Source organism: Chamaea fasciata, unplaced genomic scaffold (genome assembly GCF_029207755.1).
Source record: "Chamaea fasciata isolate MVZ Bird 193981 ecotype frontalis unplaced genomic scaffold, bChaFas1.0.hap1 SCAF_26, whole genome shotgun sequence".
In the NCBI taxonomy this organism is placed as follows: Eukaryota; Metazoa; Chordata; class Aves; order Passeriformes; family Sylviidae; genus Chamaea; species Chamaea fasciata.
In genome coordinates this window covers 2,638,915-2,662,420 of record NW_027094111.1, presented here as the reverse complement: position 1 = coordinate 2,662,420, position 23,506 = coordinate 2,638,915, and the positions used below count along the sequence as shown (strand labels likewise).

General features: G+C 55.5%; 3 protein-coding genes across 4 annotated transcripts; 2 read left to right on the top strand and 1 right to left on the bottom strand.

The window, feature by feature from the left end:
* The first annotated feature begins 1,097 nt into the window (after positions 1-1,097).
* TEKT2 (tektin 2) lies at positions 1,098-7,201 on the top strand. Of its 2 annotated transcripts, XM_066204386.1 has the most exons (10): positions 1,098-1,146; positions 1,996-2,167; positions 2,541-2,666; positions 3,316-3,521; positions 4,020-4,163; positions 4,658-4,772; positions 5,119-5,226; positions 5,604-5,747; positions 5,952-6,031; positions 6,806-7,201. In XM_066204386.1, the coding sequence occupies exons 2-10, from the start codon at positions 2,012-2,014 to the stop codon at positions 7,005-7,007; spliced, it is 1,281 nt and encodes a 426-aa protein (XP_066060483.1). In that variant the 5' UTR covers positions 1,098-1,146; positions 1,996-2,011; the 3' UTR covers positions 7,008-7,201. The 2 variants fall into 2 exon arrangements, with proteins under 2 accessions (XP_066060483.1, XP_066060482.1); XM_066204385.1 differs by lacking the exon at positions 1,098-1,146 and having other exon boundaries at positions 1,928-2,167.
* Positions 7,202-7,371: 170 nt separating this feature from the next.
* On the top strand, positions 7,372-12,875 carry ADPRS (ADP-ribosylserine hydrolase). Its single transcript, XM_066204391.1, has 6 exons — positions 7,372-7,600; positions 8,929-9,025; positions 9,765-9,972; positions 10,073-10,257; positions 10,349-10,449; positions 10,979-12,875. The coding sequence occupies exons 1-6, from the start codon at positions 7,372-7,374 to the stop codon at positions 11,269-11,271; spliced, it is 1,113 nt and encodes a 370-aa protein (XP_066060488.1). The 3' UTR covers positions 11,272-12,875.
* Positions 12,876-13,844: 969 nt separating this feature from the next.
* Positions 13,845-23,253, bottom strand: COL8A2 (collagen type VIII alpha 2 chain). Its single transcript, XM_066204380.1, has 2 exons — positions 23,079-23,253; positions 13,845-18,644 (listed from the first exon to the last, which is right to left on the bottom strand). The coding sequence occupies exons 1-2, from the start codon at positions 23,251-23,253 to the stop codon at positions 16,723-16,725; spliced, it is 2,097 nt and encodes a 698-aa protein (XP_066060477.1). The 3' UTR covers positions 13,845-16,722.
* Between the last annotated feature and the right edge of the window lie 253 nt (positions 23,254-23,506).

The window sequence follows — 23,506 nt, the reverse complement described above, 5'->3', positions numbered from 1 at the left end:
ACGGCCCCGCGCGGGCCCGGGGCGAGAGCGGGGAACGGCGAGGGGACAGCGGGGATAGACCGGGGACGGCGAGGGGACAGCGGGGATAGACCGGGAACGGCGAGCGGGGATAGACCGGGGATAGACCGGGGACGGAGAGGGGACAGCGGGGATAGACCGGGAACGGCGAGCGGGGGACAGCGGGGATAGACCGGGGACAGCGGGGATAGACCGGGAACGGCGAGGGGACAGCGGGGATAGACCGGGAACGGCGAGCGGGGATAGACCGGGGATAGACCGGGGACGGAGAGGGGACAGCGGGGATAGACCGGGAACGGCGAGCGGGGGACAGCGGGGATAGACCGGGAACGGCGAGCGGGGACAGCGGGGATAGACCGGGAACGGCGGGGATAGACCGGGAACGGCGAGGGGACAGCGGGGATAGACCGGGAACGACGAGCGGGGACAGCGGGGATAGACCGGGAACAGCGGGGATAGACCGGGAACGGCGAGGGGACAGCGGGGATAGACCGGGAACGGCGGGGATAGACCGGGAACGGCGAGGGGACAGCGGGGATAGACCGGGAACGACGAGCGGGGACAGCGGGGATAGACCGGGGACAGCGGGGATAGACCGGGAACGGCGAGCGGGGACAGCGGGGATAGACCGGGGACAGCGGGGATAGACCGGGGACGGCGAGCGGGGACAGCGGGGATAGACCGGGGACGGCGGGGATAGACCGGGAACGGCGAGGGGACAGCGGGGATAGACCGGGAACGACGAGCGGGGACAGCGGGGATAGACCGGGGACAGCGGGGATAGACCGGGAACGGCGAGCGGGGACAGCGGGGATAGACCGGGGACAGCGGGGATAGACCGGGGACAGCGGGGATAGACCGGGGACGGCGAGCGGGGACAGCGGGGATAGACCGGGGACGGCGAGCGGGGACAGCGGGGATAGACCGGGAACGGCGAGCGGGGGACAGCGGGGATAGACCGGGGACGGCGAGCGGGGACAGCGGGGATAGACCGGGGACGGCGAGCGGGGACAGCGGGGATAGACCGGGAACGGCGAGCGGGGACAGCGGGGATAGACCGGGAACGGCAAAGGGAACAGCGGGGGTCGGCCGGGAACGGTGAGAGCAGAGTGCAGGTCAGCTGGAACGGTGAGTGTACGGGGGAGAAGCGGCCGGTAACGGTGAGGGGAGAGAGCGGCCCCGGCGCGGCCCTGAGGCGGGACCGGAGCACGGTCGGCCCGCAGGAGCTGAGTGCCCTCCTGCCAGCCGCGGTGAGGCCCCTGCCGAGCTGGCGGCTGAGCCCTTTCCCTCCTTCCCCTCCACCTGTGCCCTGCGGCTCTTTGTGCCCTCCCTCCGGGCTTCCTTCCCTTCAGGAATTGCTGGGCTGCACGTCCCCGTCAGCCCTTGGTGTCGGTGGCTGTGTTCGAGGAGCTCCGGCCCAGCCTCCGGTGCCCGCGGGGCCTGGGGCGGACATGGGATATCCCGCGGCCAAGGGATGCTGTCCCAGAACTGCCCCTGACCGTGGGTTTGGGCTCCTCGGACTTTCTGGAGTGGGGTCTGCAGTTTCTGCCCGTTGTGCAAGGTGTGCTGGTTAAAAAAGGAGAAGCTGAAACACTCTGCTGTTCCTTCAAAGTCTTGGAATCCCGTGGGATCACAGCCCTGGGCTGAGCCTTCAGTGGCACCACAACAGAATCTGTCACATCCTCGGCCGGTTTTGTCCAAGCTCAGTAAATACCATATGGAAGCTGGTGCTGTGAGCAGCTCCTTGTCCCTGCAAACAGTTCCATTCCTAGGGAGGGACAGGTGGGACAGGTGCACAGGTGGGCCACCTGCCCTTGTGCTGCCCTATTTTAAGGACGTGTGTCCGCTGCATTAGGCCCGGTGCCAGGTTGCAGCTTGCTGCTGCTTTTCTCCTGAAGAGCTCCGTAGTTTTTGGCTGCAGCTCCATTTTGGATGTATTTCCATGAATAAACACATAAATCTTCCGCTCCCTTTCAGTCACCTGTTGAGCGAGATGGCCTCGCTGAGTGTAAAGCCGGGCCAGCGCTTCACCTTGCTGGACTGGCAGAACAACTCCATCCTCATCTCAGCCGACGCCGAACAGCAGCGTTATAATTCCCATCACATCCGGCAGGAAGGACAAGCTCTCCGCAATGAAACCGGCAACCAGGTGAGCCCTCTGGCAGGGGGACTGCTCACAGGTTTGTCAGGATAGTGGGCTGAGGAAGAGTGTCTAGATTTGGGTGTATGGATGAGGGAATAAAGGGCTTTGCGTGTACAGAACATGCTAAATATGGACATTAAATCCCTGTAAACCCACCTGCAATGATGTATCTGTACTGTCACGAGATTCCTGAGTGCGTTTCTCACATTTGCTACCACTCATGTTGTTCTCTGTGCTCTCCATTTGTGTAAATGACTGTGATTCCAGATGTGCTCTATTCCTGTGAGAGGCTCAGTGGGTCCTGAAAACAGGGAAGGGCTTCAGTAAGATTCACAACTACAATTTTAAAAAGAGTAATGGCATTTCTCTGTAATTCCAGGCAAGATGGGATGAGCACAACAGCCGAACCCACCTCAAAGATCGTATTGCCTGTGTGGACAAATGGAGAGAGGCCCTGGCCAGATGCCTCACAGACATAGATTTGGAAATTGATGCCTTAACCAAAGTAAGTTGGGAAGGCAGATGGCTGGAAGTGAACTTACACTCTTAGCATGGGATGTGAAATAACTGAGACTTGTCTTGTGCAATGGGCAAGCCCATCTGGAGTTCAGGGGAGTCTTCTCACTATATATATATATATATATATATATATATATGTATATTTTTTACTGAGATCCATACTTCACGGAATGACTTCCTGGAAAACAAACCACTGTGTTCTTGGCTGAGCCAAGCCATGTCATGCAGCTGTATACTGCACGCTCCTGTTTGGATTTCTGGGTGGATTTTGTTGTTTGGACCTTTTATAAAGCTCTGAAGGATAATAAGAAATATGTTAACACCATCTTTCAAAACTGTTTGGCGTTAAATAGAGAATAGCAGTGGGAGATCTCTGATACTGTGAGTTCTAAACTCAGGGGCTGCTGCTGCTTCTGGAGTTGTTAACCCCCTGCATGGTGTGATTGCAAATGGCAGGCATAGAGGCCTAAGGTGTTTGGCTCTGGCAATTTTTGTTCCAGACTTGATAAAAGGTTTCAGAACTGCAAGGACAATGTGAGTCCCTCTTAATGATGGTATGGGTGGGTTCCCCTTCCTTTCTCTCTCTCTCCCATCCCTAAAAGATCCCCCTCCACCTGGTTGATTGCTTCTTCCAGGTGAAGGAAGCAGCAGAAAATGCCATCCAGGCAAAGAACTTGTGGTTGGATGTTGCCATTGAGTGCCTGACGCTCCGTGAGAGCCGTCGTGACATCGACGTGGTGAGGGATTCTGTGGAAGAGGAGCTGCTCAGAGAGGTGAAGGTGATTGAGAAAACCAAGAAAGAGCTGCAGCAGCGAGTGGATGATGCCTTCAGACAGCTCTGGTGAGGAGTGACAGCTTTTGGTCGATGACTCTGCTCTCCTTGCTTGGCCCCAGACACTTCATGTGCCTCTAATGCCACACTGAGATGGGCAGGCAGGCAGGGAACCACACAGGAACCTTGGATGATTTTCAGGGTGTGGGGTTTGGCAGGGAAGGGTGTGCCAAGGGCAACTTCACAAGCATGCTTTGGAAATTTTGTCCCAGATCTCTTGTGCTGCCTGCCTTGGTTTAGGAATCAGCGGCTACAAGGTGTTACAGCTGCCAGGCCCTGATACTCTGTGGGAATCCTTGGCAGCTCCGTTCTCCAGGGCGATACCAGCCCAGAGCCCGGGGCAGCCAGGCAGGCAGTGCTGGGCAGGTCAGGCCCAGTACCCAGGGAGGGTGGGAGCTCATCATTCAGTTCACAAAGATGACTGCTGTGGTGATGAAGGCTTTGGGAATTGTGAGCTGCCCCTTCCCTGGGCCTGCTCCCTGCTGACTCCAGCCTGGCTCTCCACAGCCTCTTAAAGGAAGCTCATCAGCAGGTGATTAGTGACCACAAGCACAAGGTGGAAGCGCTGGAACTCGATCGGCAGTGCATGTCCTTCAATCCCACCTCCAGCAACATCTCCTTCAAGGTCAACCCAACACGGATCCCAGATGGGTAAGGAAAGAATCTGTCCTTGTGTGGCCAAATCTGCCCTGAGCCCTGGGATGCTTTTTCCTTCCATGCTGTGTCCAGGCTTGATAGGTACAGTTTTGGAGAGAGCTCAGAACAGAAGTTGGCTGTGGCATGGGGAAGCCACAGACTTTTGGGAGATAGCTAAATTGTCACCACAAATCCAGCAGGAGCCAGGTGCCCTGCCTCCTTCCTGCCTGGGTGTAGGTGACATTCAGCAGTGTGGTGTCACCTCTGGCACAGTTCAGGGGGCCTGCTGCTCATTTTCACTTGCCTGGCATTCCCTTCCATGGTTTGGATGTGTCCCTGGGTGGAGCAGATGTTGGGCCAGGTGGGGTTCAGTCTCTGAGGAGATCAGGCAAGATGTGACCTCCAGCTTTCCAGAATCATTTTGTGCTGCCATCCTGGCCTGTGGCAGGTGGTTCCTTTAAAATGTCTTGCAAACACTCAATTTATTTTTGTAACTGATTTGTTCACAGATCAACTGCTCTTAGTGAGTGGGAACAGAACAGCCGTTGCAACAAGGAGCGTGCTGAGACAGAAATTAAAGCCTCCGTTGATCTCCAAGGAGCAATCACACTTTCCATTGCCCAGGTAAACTGCTCTCTTGGCCCAGAATGTGTGGTGCCATGCTGGATCTGGTGTGGGAGAGTGGCAGGCATGTCTCTGGGTCTGTCTGGGAGCAGCTGCCCTCCTGGTTTAAGTAGGAGCTTGGTTATGCTGCAGAGCTTGCAGCAGTCTCAGCAAGCTGGAGGACATGTCCCCCCCTATCCATCGATCCCTGCCTTTGGGCTGCTGGGGGAGTGTGACATGTACACATGTGGCAGCAGCCAAACCTGCCTGGTTTTGCTCCTGGGCTTGTCCCAGCCTTCCAGGCACAGCTTGGGTGGGGACACAGACACCTTGCAGCCATGTGTGACTGGAGCTGTTCTCTCCTCAGACAAACAATGAGCTAGATGCTCAGCGTGTAGCTACAGAGTTTGCGCTGAGGAAGAGGATGAGAGACATGGAAGCAGCCCTTAACGAGCTGAGTTGGCAGGAGCAGAACGTAAGTGTTGTTTCTTTGGTCATCAACTACAACCCTGGCTGGGAATGGAATCCCAAAGGCTGTTTTTACGTGGAAAGTGACTTGGCCTGAGCACAGTTTCCACATTTGCTGTTCAGTGGTACACAGACGATCCCAGCAGTCTCCCACCTCTCACCAGCGCTTCTCTGGCACTGCTTGGCAGCACTGCCAGGTTTCAGCCTTTTTATTTCACCCCTTTTCTCAGCTGCACCATCCTGGTCCATGTGCAAGCAGAGGATTCAGTCCTCAGAAGCCCTTGAGTAAAATCTATCCCAAGCACAGCAAAATTCCCAGAGACATGGCGGCAGTTTCCCAGTCTGTATCCTGGGCTGTCTCTCATGACACATGTCTATCCTCAGACCTTGGATGAAATTGCTGAAATGGAGGAGGAGATCCGGCAGCTGGAGGAAGACATCCGGAAGAGAACACTGGATCTGAAAGTGGCTCACACCCGCCTGGAGACGCGCACGTACCGGCCCCACATCGAGCTCTGCCGGGATCAGGTACCTCACCTGGCGTGGTCCCTGCAGGGAACTGACCGGGAAGGGGGCTCTGAAAAACGTGGATGAGTTTTGGAGCAGCTGAGCAATGGATCCTACAGCGGCATAGCAAAGCAAGGAAATAATGTCAGAGCTGGGGGAGAGGGGAATGAGGGAACTGTGGCCTTTGTCAAAGCCCTGCTAAGTGCTGTCCCCTCCTCCCTGCAGGCTCAGTACGGACTGACAGGTGAGGTGCAGCAGCTGGAGGGGATAATCCGTGCGCTCCAGCAGAAGCGGGCAGAGTCACAGTGAGTGTCCTGCTGTCCAGGAACAGCAGCGCCCAGCACTGCCCTGAGGCTCCGGGTGTGGCTCCGGGTGTGGCTTTGGGTGTGGCTCTGGGTGTGGCTCCGGGTGTGGCTTTGGGTGTGGCTCCGGGTGTGGCTTTGGGTGTGGCTGTGGGTGTCCCTGCTCTGGGCACACCTCCAGCACCTGCCTTTTGGTGCTCGTGGTACTTGGGTTCATGAGGGGCAGCAGTGTTTGGGCTTGATGGGTGTGAGGTGCAGGCACAGGGGGTCTGAGCTGGGAGGGGAATGGGGCTCCCACGGCCCCTGCTTGACTCTGAATTCATCCAGGCCCTGACTGTTCCAAAAGGGACAAAAAAGAGACTGACAAAGAAGGAACAGAAGTGCTGCTGTTGGGCTGACAGCTCCTCGGCTGCACATCTCTTGCTGCCCTCCCAGAGCAGTGTGTGGGCTGACTATTCGCTGCCCAAAACAATGAGTATCTGATGAGTTTGCTCTTGTACAGGGCCAAATGCTGCCAGAAAGTGGGAAGTTGGGTGTTTCCTGTCCAATTTAAAATCGTGGAATATCCTGAGTTGGGGAGAGACACGCAAGAATCACTGAGACCAACTCCTGGCCCTGCACAGCACACCCCAACAATCCCACCCTGTGTTTGAGAGCATTTTCCAGATGTTTCTTGAGCTCTGGCGGGGTTAGGGCTGTGACCATTCCTGGGGAGCCTGTTCCTGGGATGCAATGCAACATTTGATCCCAACTCCTGTCTCTTCTGCTCATTCCCAGGGGTGCCTTGGACGCTCTTTACCGACAACTTCACCGCATTCGGACCGATATTGGCTACAAAACCAATTCTCTGCAACTGGACAACAAGTGCATGGACACCCGGAGAAAACTCGTGGTCTCCGTGGAGAAGTTTGAGCCAGAGGTCGACGCTGTCAACCGCACCAGGGACCTGCCGAGGAAGAGTCAGCTGGAGCTGGCTTAGCGCGCCGGGAATTGGGCAAGCGCGGGGGGAAAACTCCCGGTGATTCAGTTCCGTAGCGAGGACAAGCGACATCTGCGTCGCGTTTGGGGAGAACGGAATTCTCCTCCTAGTTTATTTTATAACTGTCTGGCCCTTGGATGATGTCTACAGCCTCCCGCGCTCCGGGGAGATTTATAAACAATAAAGGGCCTGTCCCCAGCTGTCATCCGCGGTGATTAAATCCAGCCGGATTCCAGGAGGGATGAAGGGAACAGGGCGGTGTGCTGCCGGCACCGCGGTCCTCCGCGCCGCCAGGGGGCGGTGTGTGCCGACGTTCATACCGCCCCCTGGCGGTCCGGAGGAAGAAGGCGCCGCGCGCGGCAAGATGGCGGCGGCGGGTCCGGCCTCGGGCCCCGGGCGGCTCCCGGCTCGTCCCCGGCCCGGCCCCGCTCGGTTCCGCGGCTGCTTGGCCGGGGCGTTGTTGGGGGATTGCCTGGGAGCTGTTTTCGAAGGCAGGAGCGTCGTAAAGCTGCCAGAGCTGCTGAGTTTCCTCAAAGGGCTGGAACCGGCGCCGCCTGAGGAGGGAGGGGAGGCGGCGGGGAGCGCACGTGGAGGTGCGTGAGGGGAGCGCGGCGGGGAGCGGGGGATGTCCCCTGGTCCCTCCTTCACACACCCCGCTGTGCACGGCGCTCGGCACCCCAGAGATTCGGGTTAGACCCCAGCACTCCCCAGGACTGGGCTTTGGGGTGTTTGTGTCCGCTTCCCCCAGCATCCTCCAGGACTGGGCTTTGACGTGTGCCCAAGCTGCAGATTCCCAAACCCCGCTGCTCCCCCGAAACGTGGGTTGCCCCCAGTCTTTACCCCTTACCCGGCTGTGGGGCATCTCCGCTGTGACTGCCCTGGCTGTCCCCTGCCCTGCTCTGTCCTGTGCCTCTGTGCTATGGGGTTCTGCTCCCATTCCTGATTCCCTAGGGTTTCCTTAAGGACACCGCTGATGCAGAGGGACCTGTGGTTTGCTATGCTCGGCCCGTGCTGCTCCTACTCCAGGGAGCTGAGGCGGAGTGTGCTGTGAATGGGTGTGGCAGTGCTGGGGCATCAGCAAGGAGTAGAGGTACCAAAACTTCAGGAGAAGAGTGAGAGAAGCACGCAGCTGTTATTTAACTCTTAGGAAGTGATTGCGGCCTTCCAGTGCCTGAGGGGAGTCTGCAGGAAAGATGGGGGCTATTGAAAAAGGCCTGGAGTGACAGGACACAGGGAATGGCTTCCCACTGCCCGGAAACAGGATTAGATGGGATATTGGGAAGGAAGTCTTCCCCATGAGGGTGGGGAGGCCCTGGCACAGGCTGCTCTGAGAAGCTGTGGCTGCCGCTGGATCCCTGGAAGTGTCCAAGGCCAGGCTGGATGGGGCTTGGAGCACCCTGGGGTAGTGGAAGGTGTCCCTGCCTATGTCGGGGAGTGGAACAGGATGGGCTTTAAGGTCCCTTCCAACCCAAACCATCCTGGAAATCTGTGATTCTGTGTTAGCCTGGCTCTCTTGTCCGTATATGCCTCTGGATGTCAGAACATCTCCTGGCTCTTACTAATCTTGAAGTATATTCTGTGTCATTGTAGCTGTGGATGCAGCTCCCTGTGTCTCCTTACTCTGACAACTGTGGCAGTGTCAACCTCAGAGTGCCTGGGAACTTAAATTCCAGACAGGTTTGGGTTGGAAAGCACCCTAAAAATCATCCTGTTCCACCCCCTGCCATGGGCAGCGACACCTTCCACTGTCCCAGGGTGCTCCAAGCCCCATCCAGCCTAGCCTTGGACACTTCCAGGGGCAGCCACAGCTGTTCCAGGGAACTTGTGTTCAGTCAGGCCTTGGAGATGAGGGTGGTGCTGGCCAAGGGCAGGAGCAGTCTGTCCCTGGCTGCTGGTGTCACTCTTTGCCCTCCCTTTGCAGAGTCGCTGCCGTACACGGACGACACAGCCATGAGCAGGTCGGTGGTGCAGTCACTGCTGGCCAAGAGGGAGTTCGATGAGGTTGACATGGCCAAGAGGTGAGGATGAGGCTTCCTGAAGGTGTGACCATCACTGAGGCTGCCTGTGGAAAGGGACAGGGGCTGAGGCAGACTAATTCTAATTCCTTATTTGCGGAGGGGAAAAAGTTAGGAAAGAGGTGGTTAATCCTTTAGTTTGCTGTTGCTTTGCCATGGCTTGGGCTGTGCAGCAGCATCAGCTGCAGTGTGGAGTCTGGAGCTGCCTGTGTATCAGCCTTGTGTGTTCACCTTTGGGGAGGATAATGCTTAGAGATGCCAGAAACATTTTGTTTTATGTTTATTTGTTGCTATTTATGTTTGTACTGCCCTTAATTTAGCGAGGGAATGGGAGTGAGCTCAGCTTGACTCTGTTTGTGATCTGTTTCCCTGATGAATCTGCAGCCCTGAGAGCATTTGGTTCCACTTAAGGGAAAGCATTTCTTTGTTTAGAAAACTCTTCCATTGAACTTGAACAAAAGACTTTCCTTGTGGTTGTGACCCACAGAAATGTTTCTAGTTTGCTTCTATTTTGAGGCAGAGTTGAGAGGGAAACAAGTGGGTTATGGAAGGTGATGTTTATACATCCTTCTTTCACACTGTTCTTTGGGAATTGTTTCCCTGCAGAACTGAATCACTGAGCCCTGACCTGTCACTGATTTACATGTGTGTTATTAATTCACTTTAGTAAGAGGCTTCATCCTGTCACAAACCCCAGTAACAGACCAAACCCCCTGCGTGTTTTCCCCCCTTCCCACACCAGGTTTGCTGAGGAGTACAAGAAAGAACCCAACAGGGGCTATGGGATGGCCGTGGTCAACGTCTTCAAGAAGCTCCTGAGCCCCAAATGCAACGATGTGTTTGAGCCTGCGAGAGCCCAGTTCAACGGGAAGGGCTCCTACGGGAACGGCGGGGCCATGAGGGTGGCCGGCATCTCCCTCGTCTACTCCGACGTCCAGGATGTCAAGAAGGTACTGGAACATTCTGGGCTTCTCTGGGTGTCCCTGCTGTCCCCTGGGAGCCAGGGGAGCGTCCCAGGAAGCTTTGCTGACACCGGGGTTTCTCTGGCAGTTTGCGAAGCTGAGCGCGGAGCTGACCCACGCCAACTCCCTGGGCTACAACGGGGCCATCCTGCAGGCCTTGGCTGTGCACCTGGCACTGCAGGAAGGGCTCAGCAGGGAAACCTTCCTGGAGCAGCTCATCAGCCACATGGAGCACGTGGAGGCAGATGACAAGTCTCTCAGTGATGCCCGAGCGTGAGTAGCTTGGGGAAATCACCAACCCTGCTGTGGTGGTTTGTTCTGGCTCTTCATGTTCTCCCCTCTTCACTGCACTCTCTGTTTGCAGGCTGGGATTTGAGGATTTACCATTTTCCAGACGTCTAAAGAAAATCAAGGAATTTTTGGAGCTCAGCAATGTTCCCAAAGCAGATGTATTGTTTGAGTTGGGTGAGTACCTTTCTTAGTACAAGCATTAGGAAAGCTGGAAGCAAGACTAACTCAGCAAGCCTGGTAGATGTGTGTTCCCCCAGATTCCTCTTCAGCCTGTGCTGCCTGTCAGGCACAGAATATCAGAATATCAGTCTGCTGGAAAAGCAGCCTGTGCTCACCAGTCAGTAATTCTGAGCCTCAACCCAGTGATTTCCTCTATGTATTGATAGGAAAAAAAATTGTCTTGCGAAGGGAAATTTACCTTGCATAATGTTTCTTGACATTCCAAAATCTCTTAAGGGCTTTTGGGTCATCATGTTGAATGGAAATGAGCAGAATGTCTGGCCAGGCTATACTGGGGTAACTGGGAATTGCTCTGCAGGATGTGAATGGTACTGGGGAACCGAGGGGTTTCTGAGGGACAGACTTTTGCACCTTTTCCTGGTAAAATCCATGATATGGTTATGGAAAGTCAAGGGCAGCAGTTAGTTGCAGTAGGAAGGGCAAAGGAAGGAAGCCCAGAGGGTGCTGACGGGATGTGTTCCAGGCAATGGCATTGCTGCGCTGCGCTCCGTCCCCACTGCCATTTACTCCTTCCTGCGCTGCATGGACGCTGACCCTGACATTCCTGAGCACTACAACGCCCTGCAGAGAACCATCATCTACTGCATCTCCCTGGGCGGGGACACGGACACCATCGCCACCATGGCCGGGGCCATCGCCGGCGCCTACTACGGGGAGGAGCAGGTGCCCCCGAGCTGGGAGCAGAGCTGCGAGGCTTTCCAGGAGACCCAGAGGATGGCCAAGAGCCTCTATGAACTCTACTGCCAGCGGCTCTGAGCCCCAGGGCAGCTCCAGGGCTTTCCTGAAGGCGAAGGGATGGTCAGCTCTGCTTCTCTGGTCAGACCCAGCGGTGGATCCGCGCCATCGGCCGACGCCAGCGAGCCTCACCTGGGAAGGGCACCTGCTGCTGTCAGCTGGGGGCTGCAGCCAGAGCCAGCCTGGAAAAGGGGACATCCCCTTCACTCATGGATCAGCAGGGAAGTGGCTGCACTGGGACAGTGGGTGCAGCTCCCCAAGTGTACACAACTGACTCATTTTCCATAGGATTCTGCTGCTTGCTTTGTCCACCATTGTGCCATTTGTCATTGCAGTTACTGGTGGGTGTCTGAATCCATGGACTTTCTCCTTGTTTTCCTCTACTCCTGTGTCCATGGGCTGTTTGGCTGGTCCAGTGGCTTTGGGAGTCTCCACACCCCTGGTTACAGTAGCAGGTCATTCTCAGCTGGCCAGATAAGGGATGTCACAGGAGTCACCAGCGAGGCCTGGTGGCCCAGGTTGTCACCTGTACTGAGTTGGGAAAATGGCGCGCAGATTTCCGGGGTGGTCTGTTGTCTTAAAGGCAGAATGAGAAGGGCCAGAGAAAGGAGGAGGGATTTCTTTGCATTGCTGATGGCTCAGTGAGACCTTTGATGCTTGCAGACAATCCCAACTGGCTCATTGTCCCGGCTGGGAGAGGGTGTCACTAATTGCTGCTCCTCCTGTGCCCTTGGCCCCTTGATCCAACAGGCACCTGCTCCACTTTGTGCCCCCTTGCACAGCTGCTTGTCACACTGCTGCAGCCACTCTGGCTCCTCCTGTGTTCCTAATCCATGCATCCTGTCTTTTTCAAGTCCTGTATATGCTCAGATCACCAAGTGAGATTCCTGTTTAATTCACAGAATACCCCAAATTGAAAGGGACTCACAAGGATCACGAGAGTCCAGCTCCTGTGGAGTGCAGGTCTGGGAGTTGAGGTGTTACAGGGTATGCCTGCTTCTGCTGCAGTCAGGCACAAAAGTGACTTGAGCAGGATGCAGGAGTTATCACAGCCTCAGGCTCTGTTCTTGGCCAAAAATGCCCCAAAATTAAAGGGAAAGGTGGGCTAACTGGGACATCAATATTTAAAGAAGCTGGTGGCCAAGAACATTCTAGCACAGCTGTGTTCCAGAATTTTACATTTAAAACCTTTTCCTAGTGGAGCTGATCAAAAAGGGAGAAACAGCTTGGGAAATGGCACATCTAGAAAGGGTTGGAAGCTTTTTAATAATTGGAAAGAAAAAGTCATCATATGGAAATGTTTATAAACTTAAATGTGACAGTGTAACTCTTGTTATTTCTCCAGTATGTCTTGTGACACTGGGAAGTGGCCGTGCTGCTCCCCAGCGGTGTCAGCACGTGGTGGCTGTGTCAGGCTGCATGCACATGTGAGAATCTGGCTGCCACAGGTCCTTCCAGTTTTCCCTGTAGTCTGCTTCCTTCAAGTGCCAGTCTTTTGTGTGATGCTATAATGGGTTTTCCTTGTATAAATGGATTCTTGTCCTGGGAACATGTGGAATTTTGGTCTGTTGTATATTTTTGTATTGTGCTGCAGATCTGAGCTGTAAAATACCAGGTTTTCCACATTATTCTGCCAGAGGGGCAACCAGACTCATGTAATTATTTAAAAGAAGATATTTTGCTTTTAAAGCAGCTTTATAATTTTAAATGTTTGGAACTCCTGACAAGCAGAGAGCTCCTGTTTAAAGACTAGAGCTCTTTGGGCCTGAATTTAGATGTGTACTTAACCCTTCAGTTTCCTTGGAAAGAAGTAAAATCCCTGAGTTATCTTTGTTAAGTAGCCACTGCTTCTGTGTTTTCACTCAAGTCATGAAGTTGTGCATCCTGAGTGCCAAGAGGACCAGGAGTGGTTCTTGGTACAAGGGTGAGTTGACACTGGGCATCGTGGGGAGGGCCTTTGGAAAGACCCCTTTTCCTTCTCAGCCTGTGGAAGGAGTTCAGGTGCTGGAATCCAGCATGTGGTGATGGTGCAGAGAGCAGGGAATTCACTGGGAGCCTCATGAATGGCAGCAGGAGGATGGCTTGCTCCTAGGAATGAGCTTTTGAAGGTGCCTGTGTGTCAGCCAAGCTTCCCTGGAAATTTTTTGCCTCTGCCAGGTGAGATCAGGTGGGAAAACACGTTTTTTTTTTCTCTTTGGACTGTGAGCCTGTGAAGGTGCTTTGCAGATTCACCAGTCCTGAGTGTTCCTGACACACACAGGCTGGAGGCTGGCTGTGCACAAGGTGTGTGACGTAGGATGGAAAAATCATGGGAAAAAAACACACAGAAGGGAAAGGGAATCCCTAAGGCTTCAACTTGAGTCCCTCAAATTAATAATCATCAGGCTGGAAGGATCTGGGTTTCAACCTTTGCTAAAACTGAAATTCTGGAGACAGGAATCTTCCTTAATCACAAGAAACATGCAATAACTTTTTGCATATTAATGAGGGAATCTGCCGGGAATGAACAAGATTATTTGAGGTGGAAATAAGAATGTAAGAGAACTGCATGACACGGAGCAGGTCCCAGGACAAAACACAGCTGAGCCCACCTCTATACAATAAGTTTTATTGATGTTTGTCAATACAATCAAGTACTGCAGTTTTAGTTGTGAAGAGCAGGTCAGTTTTGGGTCACAAAGAGTGCATTTTAAACCAACTTTTACTAGGACAGTGCATGTAATAAGTATTTACAAAACTAAAAACCTCTATATACTAGGTTAGAAATGAAGATACTAGAGGCAAATTTAAAAAAAATAGTAAGAATTTGTATATAAAAATGCACATTGTAATGCAGTTTTCAGCATTAAAAATAGACATACCTCATCCAACCCAACCTTTTTTATTCTTGTGATTGAAACCAAAATCCCACGCGCTCACACACACGACAGAAAATAATCCTTTCTGCTGGCTAATATGTACTCAGTATTCCAGAAAAAAAAATTCCTTCTGGAGAGTGAACAGCCTCCCTCATCCTGTGCATCGTTTTTTTTTTTTTAGCCTAACTATGTGCGTGTAATATCTTTGCTTTCCATTAGTGTGTAAATGTAAGAGGTTAAATAGCTGTGAGGGGTGATTATTGGTTCGCTCTGCACGTGAAGGGAAAGTGGAATTACAAAACAGTATCTACAGCACAAACTTAATCTGGGGGTGGTTACAGTGAGGAGTTTGGTCGTTGCTTTTTGCCAGCTCGAACAAGAAGTTTGGAATGAAGCAGAACAGAACAAGAAGAGATGGGCTGTAGATTAGGCACAGTATAAATAAGTCGCTTTGAGGAGCAGGATGAAGCTCCCACCAGGCGTGGCAGCTCCTGGCCCTGCACGAGGCTGGACCAGCTCAAATCCCTCTGTTCTCCACAGGAAAGGAGACAAGCCCCTGCCAGCACCTCCCCTACCAAATCTGGGCTTGGAAAAATCATCTGACCTTCCACTTTTAATTTTAGGGACTGTTCCTGCTGGGAAATGCTCCTGTTCCTGCTAGGAAATAGCCTGTTAGGATCACAACCCAAATGGTCCTGACCCTGCCCTCAGGAGTTAAAAACGTCCAGTGGGATCAGACACCTTTCAGCTTGAAGAGGTTCATCTCTGCATGAAACTTGCAGCTTTAAGGAGAGAAATTCACAGGGAGAAGATCCCCAGGAAGGGACACGCAGCCCCAACAGGCAGTGCCCAGAGCACTGCCCTTCCAACTGCAAATTTCCTTCTTGTGTTTCTTAATATCAGGGATAGGCAAGTTTTTAAAAGGAAGGCCTGAATGGCAAGAGGCAGAAACACAGGACAGGCTTCAGGAGAAATCAAGCAAAACAGGAAAAGAAGAGTTGTTTAAATATCTCTTAGAGTCCATCTGGAAAACAAGCCCAGTCCCAATCTTGCTATGTTTCTTTGGCCATCAAACAGGCTTTAGGAAAATGCAAAGGTCAGAGCTGGTGAACAAATTGTTGCTGTTTCTCAGGCATGTGCCTTTCCAGAGGGACATGCAATGGGATATGCACATGGGTTGACTTCAGCAGCATGCTCCTGGCCTGGGATGAGCAGCATCCCTGTCCTGGAAGTGGCAGTGACTGTTGTACTGTGTGAAAACCTGCAGAGCCACGGGATCTATGTGGAGCAGTGCCATCATGCCTAGCCCAGAGCCCTGCAGCTCATGATCAGGTTAGTAACGCTCCAAGAATTAGAGAGACAAAGTGGTAACAACAGGCAAATGTTGATTTCTTTAACCTAAGTCACAGAGTGGCCCCGGGGCTGGTGCCCTGTCACAGGTACATATTGCACTACACTTGTAAGTAAGTGATGTTCTTAAATGGGTCATAGCACCGTGGTGAAATCACTGCGTGGAAAGTTAGAACCAGCACTATTTTTTTCTTAATTCCAAGATCCCCAGAGAAAGGGGGGACACCAATGCAAGAGTTCACACATCCCGAGACAGTGAAACAGGAAAAGCAAGTTGTCCATCAGTGGCACTTCCTTATGTCACACCAGCTGGCAGCACCATGAGCTGGGCTCACACTGCCATCCTTGTGTGGGCAGAGATGCTCCTGAGGCCAAGCAAGTCTTTGGGCTGCAGAGACAGACGGGACAGGACCAGCCCTTGGACTTCCCAGCAGGTGAATGGAGAGAGCAGATCGTTGTTCATCATGAGGGTCCCAGCTTCTCTCACCGCCTTTGGAACCGGTCGTGGCATCCTCCCAGGTACCAGTGCCTGGATGATTTTATTCCTAAAGTTGCTGGGGGGGAGGGTTAAAAATAATATTTACTTCTTAGAAGAAGGTGCTTATGCAAAGTGTTCCACTCTTTAGGATTATAAATCCAACCACACTGAATCCGGAGTGAATCGGAGAGACTGCCCCAAAGCACAGTCTGGAAAAACAGGCATCAGCAAGCCTGGAACTTGGGCATCTGATGGTTTGGAAGGAAATTTCTCAATCCAGCGTGGGTCCCTGCTGCTGTACGGGTTTGTGTAAGTGCCTGGGACCCTGTGTTGGTCACTAAACACGCCAGCCATGACACAGCTGGATTTATTTATCTAGCATTCCAAATGGGAAATGAGGGCACGTGATACAGACCACGGGGGTCCGCTCTTCCAGCTGATTCTCTCTGGATCACAGAGTCAGATCCTTGCCATCCCAAGCGTGTTCCTGTGTTTGATGTCCAGTCACTGGGGTATTTATTCCAAATATGCTTTGTTGAGGAAGTCACTCCCCTCCCTCCCTTCTCCCTCTCCCAAAAAAAGAAAGATAGATGGATAGATGTCTCTTTCCCGATTACCCTCTGACTCATGGATCAAACAGCGTGAAGCAAGGTCTCATGACGATGTCTTGCGCGTTCTTCCCAGTGATTTTTCTTTTTCGTATTAATTTTAAAACACTTTTTTATTAAAAAAAAAAAAGACAGTTTATGGCTAAAGTGGGTGAAAAGGAAACATGCCCAACAGCCGTTATGTGGGGCAGAGCAGGAACCCGGAGAAGGAGGAGTGGATGTATTCCGTGGAGTACAGCCCATTGGCCTGGTCCGAGGGCATTTGTACCCAGACCTGGTCGTTCTCCTTGAGTTCAAGCACGGCACTGCCCGAGGCCTGGTCCAGGTACCCCTTTTTGTACTCATCGTAGGTGTAGGTGGCCGGCACGTTGTTCTTATACAGGGCCACCCAAACGTTGGTCCCTTTGACGTGCACGTGGTAGGCAAAGTAGTAGATTCCAGATACGGGGCAGGTGAAGATCCCGGTGACCGGGTTGTAGCCATTGTGCCCGTTATACAAGGTCCGGTCAAACTTGACGGGCATGCCGGATGCGGGGAAGGGGGAGGTGAGGATGGCGGTGAAGGCCGGCGCGATGCGGGCAGCGAGCTCTCCTCGGCCGTACTGCGGCTTGCCTGGCTTCCCATTGCCCAGCACTGCCCCCTCCACGCCACCGTCCGGCAGGTGCAGCCCCGCGATGCCCGTCTCGTCCAGCACTCCTGGCGCTCCCGGTGGCCCCGGTGGCCCCGGTGGGCCTGGTGGCCCGTTCAGCCCCGGCGTTCCTGGCATTCCGGGTGGGCCGATGGGTCCGGCCATGCCAGGCTCGCCGGTCTTCCCCTCGCCGGGAATGCCAGGGAGCCCGGGCTCCCCTTTCAGGCCTGGTAACCCCTGAGGCCCCATGGGACCAGCAGGTCCTTGCAATCCCGGGATGCCGGAGGGGCCCCTCAGCCCCGGCTGCCCCGGGATCCCACCGTCCCCTTTGGGCCCGGGGCCACCCGTTAATCCAGGCACTCCCGGGAGGCCGATGAACCCTGGTTCGCCTTTGGGGCCCGTCGGGCCGGGAGGTCCCAGTGACCCGGGCAGGCCCCTTTCTCCCGGCACCCCCGGCTTCCCCGCGAAGCCGTTCGGGCCCTGGTCCCCGCGCATCCCCGGCATTCCCGGGGGCCCGCTCGGCCCCACGTCCCCCTTGGGGCCGGGCAGCCCGTGCTTGCCCGGCAGCCCCATGGACCCCGGCGGGCCCGGCGGGCCGATGATGCCGGCAGGGCCTGGCTCGCCCGGCTCCCCATCAACGCCGGGCTCCCCCTTATCGCCGATGGCTCCCTGTGCCCCGGGCTGCCCGCGGTCTCCTTTCAGGCCGGGCATGCCGGGCTTCCCATAGCCCGTGGGGCCAGGCAGGCCAGGGAGGCCGCGGATCCCGGGCTCTCCCTTCGGTCCCATGGGGCCCTGTATCCCCGGCACCCCTGCCACGCCCGGGACACCGATCCCATCGATCCCGGGGGGTCCCCGCGGCCCCACAGGGCCGGGTTCCCCGGTGACACCCGGCCCGCCCGGGGGACCCATGTCGCCCTTGTCCCCGGGCGCGCCCGGCAGCCCGGCGAGGCCAGGCTTCCCAACGCTGGCCGGCCCCGGGGGCCCCGCGGGGCCGGGAGGGCCCCCGTTCCCCCGGGGCCCCGGTAAGCCTGGCTTCCCCACGCCGTTTTCACCCTTCATCCCTCGTTCTCCGCGGGGACCCGGCTCTCCTTTCGGGCCAGGCTCTCCCCGAAAGCCGGGCAGGCCGGGGCCGCCCTGGGGACCCGGCTTCCCATTGACAGAGAGGCCGGCTGGCCCGGGCAGCCCCGGCGGGCCGGGGAGTCCCCTCGGCCCTTGCTCCCCTCGCATGCCAGGCTCGCCCTTGGCTCCGGGCATCCCTTTCATACCCGCCTTTCCGGGGAGTCCTGGGATGCCGGGTTTCCCAATGCCCGAGAAGCCAGGGGGCCCGGCGGGCCCAGGCTGGCCGTGCATTCCCGGCTTCCCCGTGCCCGGTTTTCCTGGGTAGCCGGGCGGCCCGGGGGGTCCACGTGGGCCAGGCTTCCCGGGCGGTCCTGGCTCCCCTTTGAGGTCCATGGGCAGCAGCGGTGGCATGTCTGTGGAGAGAGGAGACACAGAGTGTCACTAGAGCTGGTCAAGGAGTGTCCTTGGGATGTTGGAGTTGGGGTCTCTGAGTGGCCTGGGCTGGGCTTGAAGGGGGACCCTTCCACTTAAACACGACCACAGCAGCTCCCTGAGCCCCCACATCAGCAGGGCTGTCCTGGGGCAAGGCCAAAGCCCAGAGTTCTCATTCATTCCAGCTGCACGTCCCTCCATGATGTCAAGTGGCACCATGGAAGGTGCCAGTGCTTGCTGTCAGCTCCGGCAGGGCTATTTTGTGATGAGTTACTGCAGGGTGTTTTTGGAGCTGGATTCAAACCTCCTGCTGCCTCACTTCCCAGCGGCCTCGAAAGCACCGTGGGATTCAGTCGCTCCTGCCTGGGCTCAGCTGAGAGGATGGCGACAGAGAGAGCCAAGACTGAGGATAATCCCTCACCCCGTCCTGCGAGTCCAGGGCCTTGGGAGACCTTTAATCCTTTTGGATTAAAAAGAAAACTCTTGGACATGTACTCGAGAGCCTGAGGAGGCAATGGGTGTATGGGTTAGGCCATGCCCACAGTGCTTGCTGGCGCAGCTCCCGAGTCCAGCAAGGCAGAGAAAAACCAAAAAGCAAAAAAGCTCTGGGGATGGAGGAGAAGCCAAGAGCTGGGAGGGAAATGCAACCTCAGCTCAGTCCAAATGAGTCAGCCCAGCTGGGAATAGGCCGCAACCACTTGACATTTCAAGAATTTATTGAGGTCTTTTGCAAACGGATATAAGAAAGAAACTAATGGGCTGAGAGACTCCAAAGGCAAGGAGAGGCAGATGACATGCCCACCCCAGCTCAGCATGGAAAGCACAGACATGAGCATAAATAACTCCTCGAGGCTGGTCCAGGCAGGGTGTCACCTCCCACGTGACACCAGGAAAGGGTGAGAAAGAATAAATCTGACAAACACTTTTTTGGGCAGTTTGAAATGAAGGAAATACTCGTCAGTCACGTGTACACGGGACAATGATGAGAAATACGAAAGGCAGAGGAAAGGGTTGTGACATCTTGGGTGAATTTAAATCAAATATGCCCCAAGGGAGATCATTCCAATTGGGAAAAGGTCTATATGGACAAGTTCCTGGGATAGGGATGGATCCTGCCTGGGGTAGGAGCAGGATACAAGGCTGCATGCCACAGTCCCCAAGCTCTGCCAGTCTGGCCCCCTCGGTGAGCCAAGCTGGGCTTTGGGAGCGCGGACACACGTGGTGCTGGGATCCGCCAGCACGGAGATTTCCTCAGTCAACGGGAAAAGCTTATGGGAGATTTGAGACACGTGAAAAGAATAACTGTGGCAGCAGCAGGCACAGCTCCCGGAGCATCAGAGGTGGCTTTGCCTGCCCTAAACACAGCAATTAGCTCTGGCCCTTCCCAGCCCGGTGCTGCTGTGTTTTTCTTTGGGTAATGGAAACATTTTTAGAGCTTATCTATAAATCAAAGCCTGGCCCACGTCCTCAGCTGTAGCTGCTGTCACTTGGCTCTCTCGATGAAGGAAATACTTGTCTGTCATGACACTTCCACTGGATTTCTGCAAACTTCTGCTCCACACCCCGGAAAACGGTGTGGGAAAGAGGGCAAGGGAGCTGTGCAGTGCTGCACTATTTCCTGGGTTTGGATTCTGGAAAAAAAAATCCTCCAGAAAATTATTTCAATGTGTTTTCTACCCCCACTTTTTTTTTTTTTTTTTTTTTTCTTGCAATGGTTTGAAATGAATTAGTTTTCTAGGTCATTTTGCATGGAATCAGAACAAGGATCTACAGCTGAGCCCACGAAGGAAGGAAAAAGCACACACACACACACACTCTCACACAAGGCAGTGGAGAGAAACGCCAGGCGGGAGCTGCCAGCTTGCAGGCGGCCAAAAAAGCAGACGGGAAAACCAAACCGGGGCCGTCAGCGGAGAGAAACTGGGACATTGCAGCCCCACTGGTGTCCGATTTCAAAAGCCCATGTCTTACCACAGACGCATGTCTCGGAGCTCTGTGCTTCGCAGCACCAGCGTGGGGTTCTGTTCCCCTCGAAGCGTGAACTGAGCTGCCGTGAATGTTAACGCGGAGCCAGCTGGGGCAGCTGACAGGGGACGGGGCAGGAATGAGCCCTGGGGGCTCCCACCGCGGATCGTTCCACCTCCTGAGGGGCAGGGACATGGCCAGGTGGGTGCTGCAGCCCCTCCGGAGCTCTGTTCATCCCGGTCCGCACCCCTCCCGCCTGGGGAAGGGACCCAGCAGCGCAGACCGGCCAGCAGAGGAATAATCCAGCCGGATGGGAAGTGGTTCCCAACCATGAGCAGCCAGCAGCGGGTCTGGCCAGCGCGGCCAGATGACACTGCAGGAAGGAGAGGTTGGCTGCTCTGTGGCGGAGCCCAGCCGAGCTTGTTCCAGAGCTGCTGCCAAGCCCTGTCTCGTGAGAGACTTTCACAGGCTCACGGGGATGTTGCGTGGGATCAGTGTTTTAGCACCTCTCATACTGTCTCCCAGCAGCGGGTGCCCCAGCACAGCACTCACTTGTGGGTTTACCTGGCTGCAGGGCCATCGACATAGCTTAAATTGAGCCAAAATAAACCCCAATGTGCAAATCTCTGCTTCAATGTTCTAAGCATTTCAGCATTTAGCAGCATCTCCTCCTCTGAGCTCCCTCTGTGCTCTGGGGCAGCTATTTTTGGGTGAGAAAAGCTGTCTGGCACCCTGAGGAAACCTCTCACTCACCAGATGGCACCTGGAGGCAGGAGGGAACCCCCCGCCCCCCCCAGCCGGGGGTCCCCAGCCCCGCGGCCAGGCTGGGGCAGCCCGGGGGCCCCGCACGGCTCCCGCCGGGTCGGGGTAACCCGCAGGGGCACGGCACAGCCCTGCGCCGTCGCGGCGAGTCAGCTGAGCTCCCCGAGCAGGGCAGAAGGCCAGCAGGGATTTTCCTTGCCAAATTAGAGGTTAAGCAGAGATGGGAGCTCGGTGGGATCCGGGAGGCACCGGCTTCCCCAGCTGCCTCTGTGCGGCCCCGCAGCCGGTGGCTCGGGCTGCAGCTGTCCCTGCGTCCCCCTCTCCTGTCTCCCACCTGTCCTCTCCTCCCCAAAGGTTTTAGAGGAGTAATGTCCAGGGGACTTCTGTGCTCTGCCCTGCCTCAGTGTCCCCTCCGCCTGGTCTAACCTGGCAGAACTTGTCCAAACCTCTCCTTGCCCCAGCCTAGCACACTCGCTGCTCTCCCCACTCTAGGCAGCGTTGCTCAGAGGCAGTGCAAGCCGCTCCCATGCATAGGAAGAAGGGAAAAAAAGAAGGGAGAACAGCAGGGAGAGATTTGAATCCAGTCCCACCAGCAGCTGAAGTGTTCCTGTGCTACGCTGGAAGGTTTTGGCTCTGGCTGGGATTCAGGGAGCAGCTTTACAACAGCTGGGAAGGGGGCAGGGAGGGGGGGGCTTGTAGCACACTTCGGCTCCAGGTTTTGCTGTGTGTTTTCTGACACATGTGCTGAGCTGAACTCCTGATAAGCCATTCAGCCCTCCAGTAAATCAGCCACCGGTGGCCCAGCCTTCTCCAGTTTCTCCTCCCAGAGCCAAAACTTCAGCTCCTTGGAGGATCCAGGTCTGTTACAGCCCGTGGGGAGGCTCCAGTGGCTCTTCCCAAGGGCCAAGCACCGACCTGGCGGGTCTGGATACCCGAGCCCAGCAGTGCCCCATCCCTTGGTGGTGCCAGCACGGGGGTGGGTGCAGGCAGGGCGGCTGGGGACAGGGGATTACAGAAGGCTGGGGGTGCTGGAGCCCCAGCTGTGCAGAGCAATGACCCTGGTGCCTCGGCCCCTCTGGGTGCACGTCACTCAGTGGGGAGTGATTTAACACGTGTGGAGTTTCTGGTTGCTGCTCTCTGAGGGAGGAAATGTCTCTCTCCTGCTCTTCCCTCGCCAGGCTGGGTCTCAGCTCCAGCCTTGGCACTCTTTCCTTTCCCAGCTGGTGCAAAATGCAGACGGGGAAATGGAATAGGTGGAGGAGTGGAAAAAGCCTTGCCAGGACAGCTCAGGTTTAACAGCAGGGAGAGGCAGAGATGGTGACTGCTGGGGTTTCTGTGCCTCCCGCTGCTGGGGATGGGCAGGAGGGTAGGAGCCAGAGGCTGAAGGGTCCCCTCTGTCCCCTGGCTCCCGGACCAAGGTGCCCTCCCAGCCCCAGCAAAGGGCTTCACTTCCCTGCTGAGCCTCTATCCATGTCCATCCTGTCCTTTTGCAGTGGGTTAAAGACCCAAATGGTCCCTCCATGCTTGGCCAAAAGTGTTTTGGACAGCAGCACCCTCAGCTGTGCCAGGCAGCTCCCAGGCGCTCTGACCCTGAGAGTAAAGGGTGACAAGTGCCCAATGGCTGAGGTGCCATGTCCCCTTCCCACTGCCCTGTGTCCTCCCACAGTCCCACGGAGTGCATCCCTTACCCAGGTACTGCCCTTTGCCTTCACGGAACGGGGGTCCCAGGGGTCCCTTCACCATGGGCTGCATGTACTTGACTTGAGCGTAGCCCCCCACGCCGCCTCCCGCGGCCGAGCGAGGGCCCATCACCGTCACCATCGTCCCCAGCGTCACCAGCAGCGCCACGACGTCCGGCAGCATCCTGCTCCCACGGCTCCTGCAGACAAAGCAACAGTGACAGAGATTGGGGACACACCCCCACCTCACCGGGACCAGCCTGGAGCCTGAGAATGATCCCCGTGCCAGCGGGGCTCCCTTGAATTTGCCTTTTTGTGGATCAGAGATATCCTGAACATGTTGCCCTTCCCGACACACCACAACTGGGAGATGCATGGTAAATACAGTTTATAGGATTTTATTCTATTCTACCTCAGAATCACTGAGGTTGAAAAAG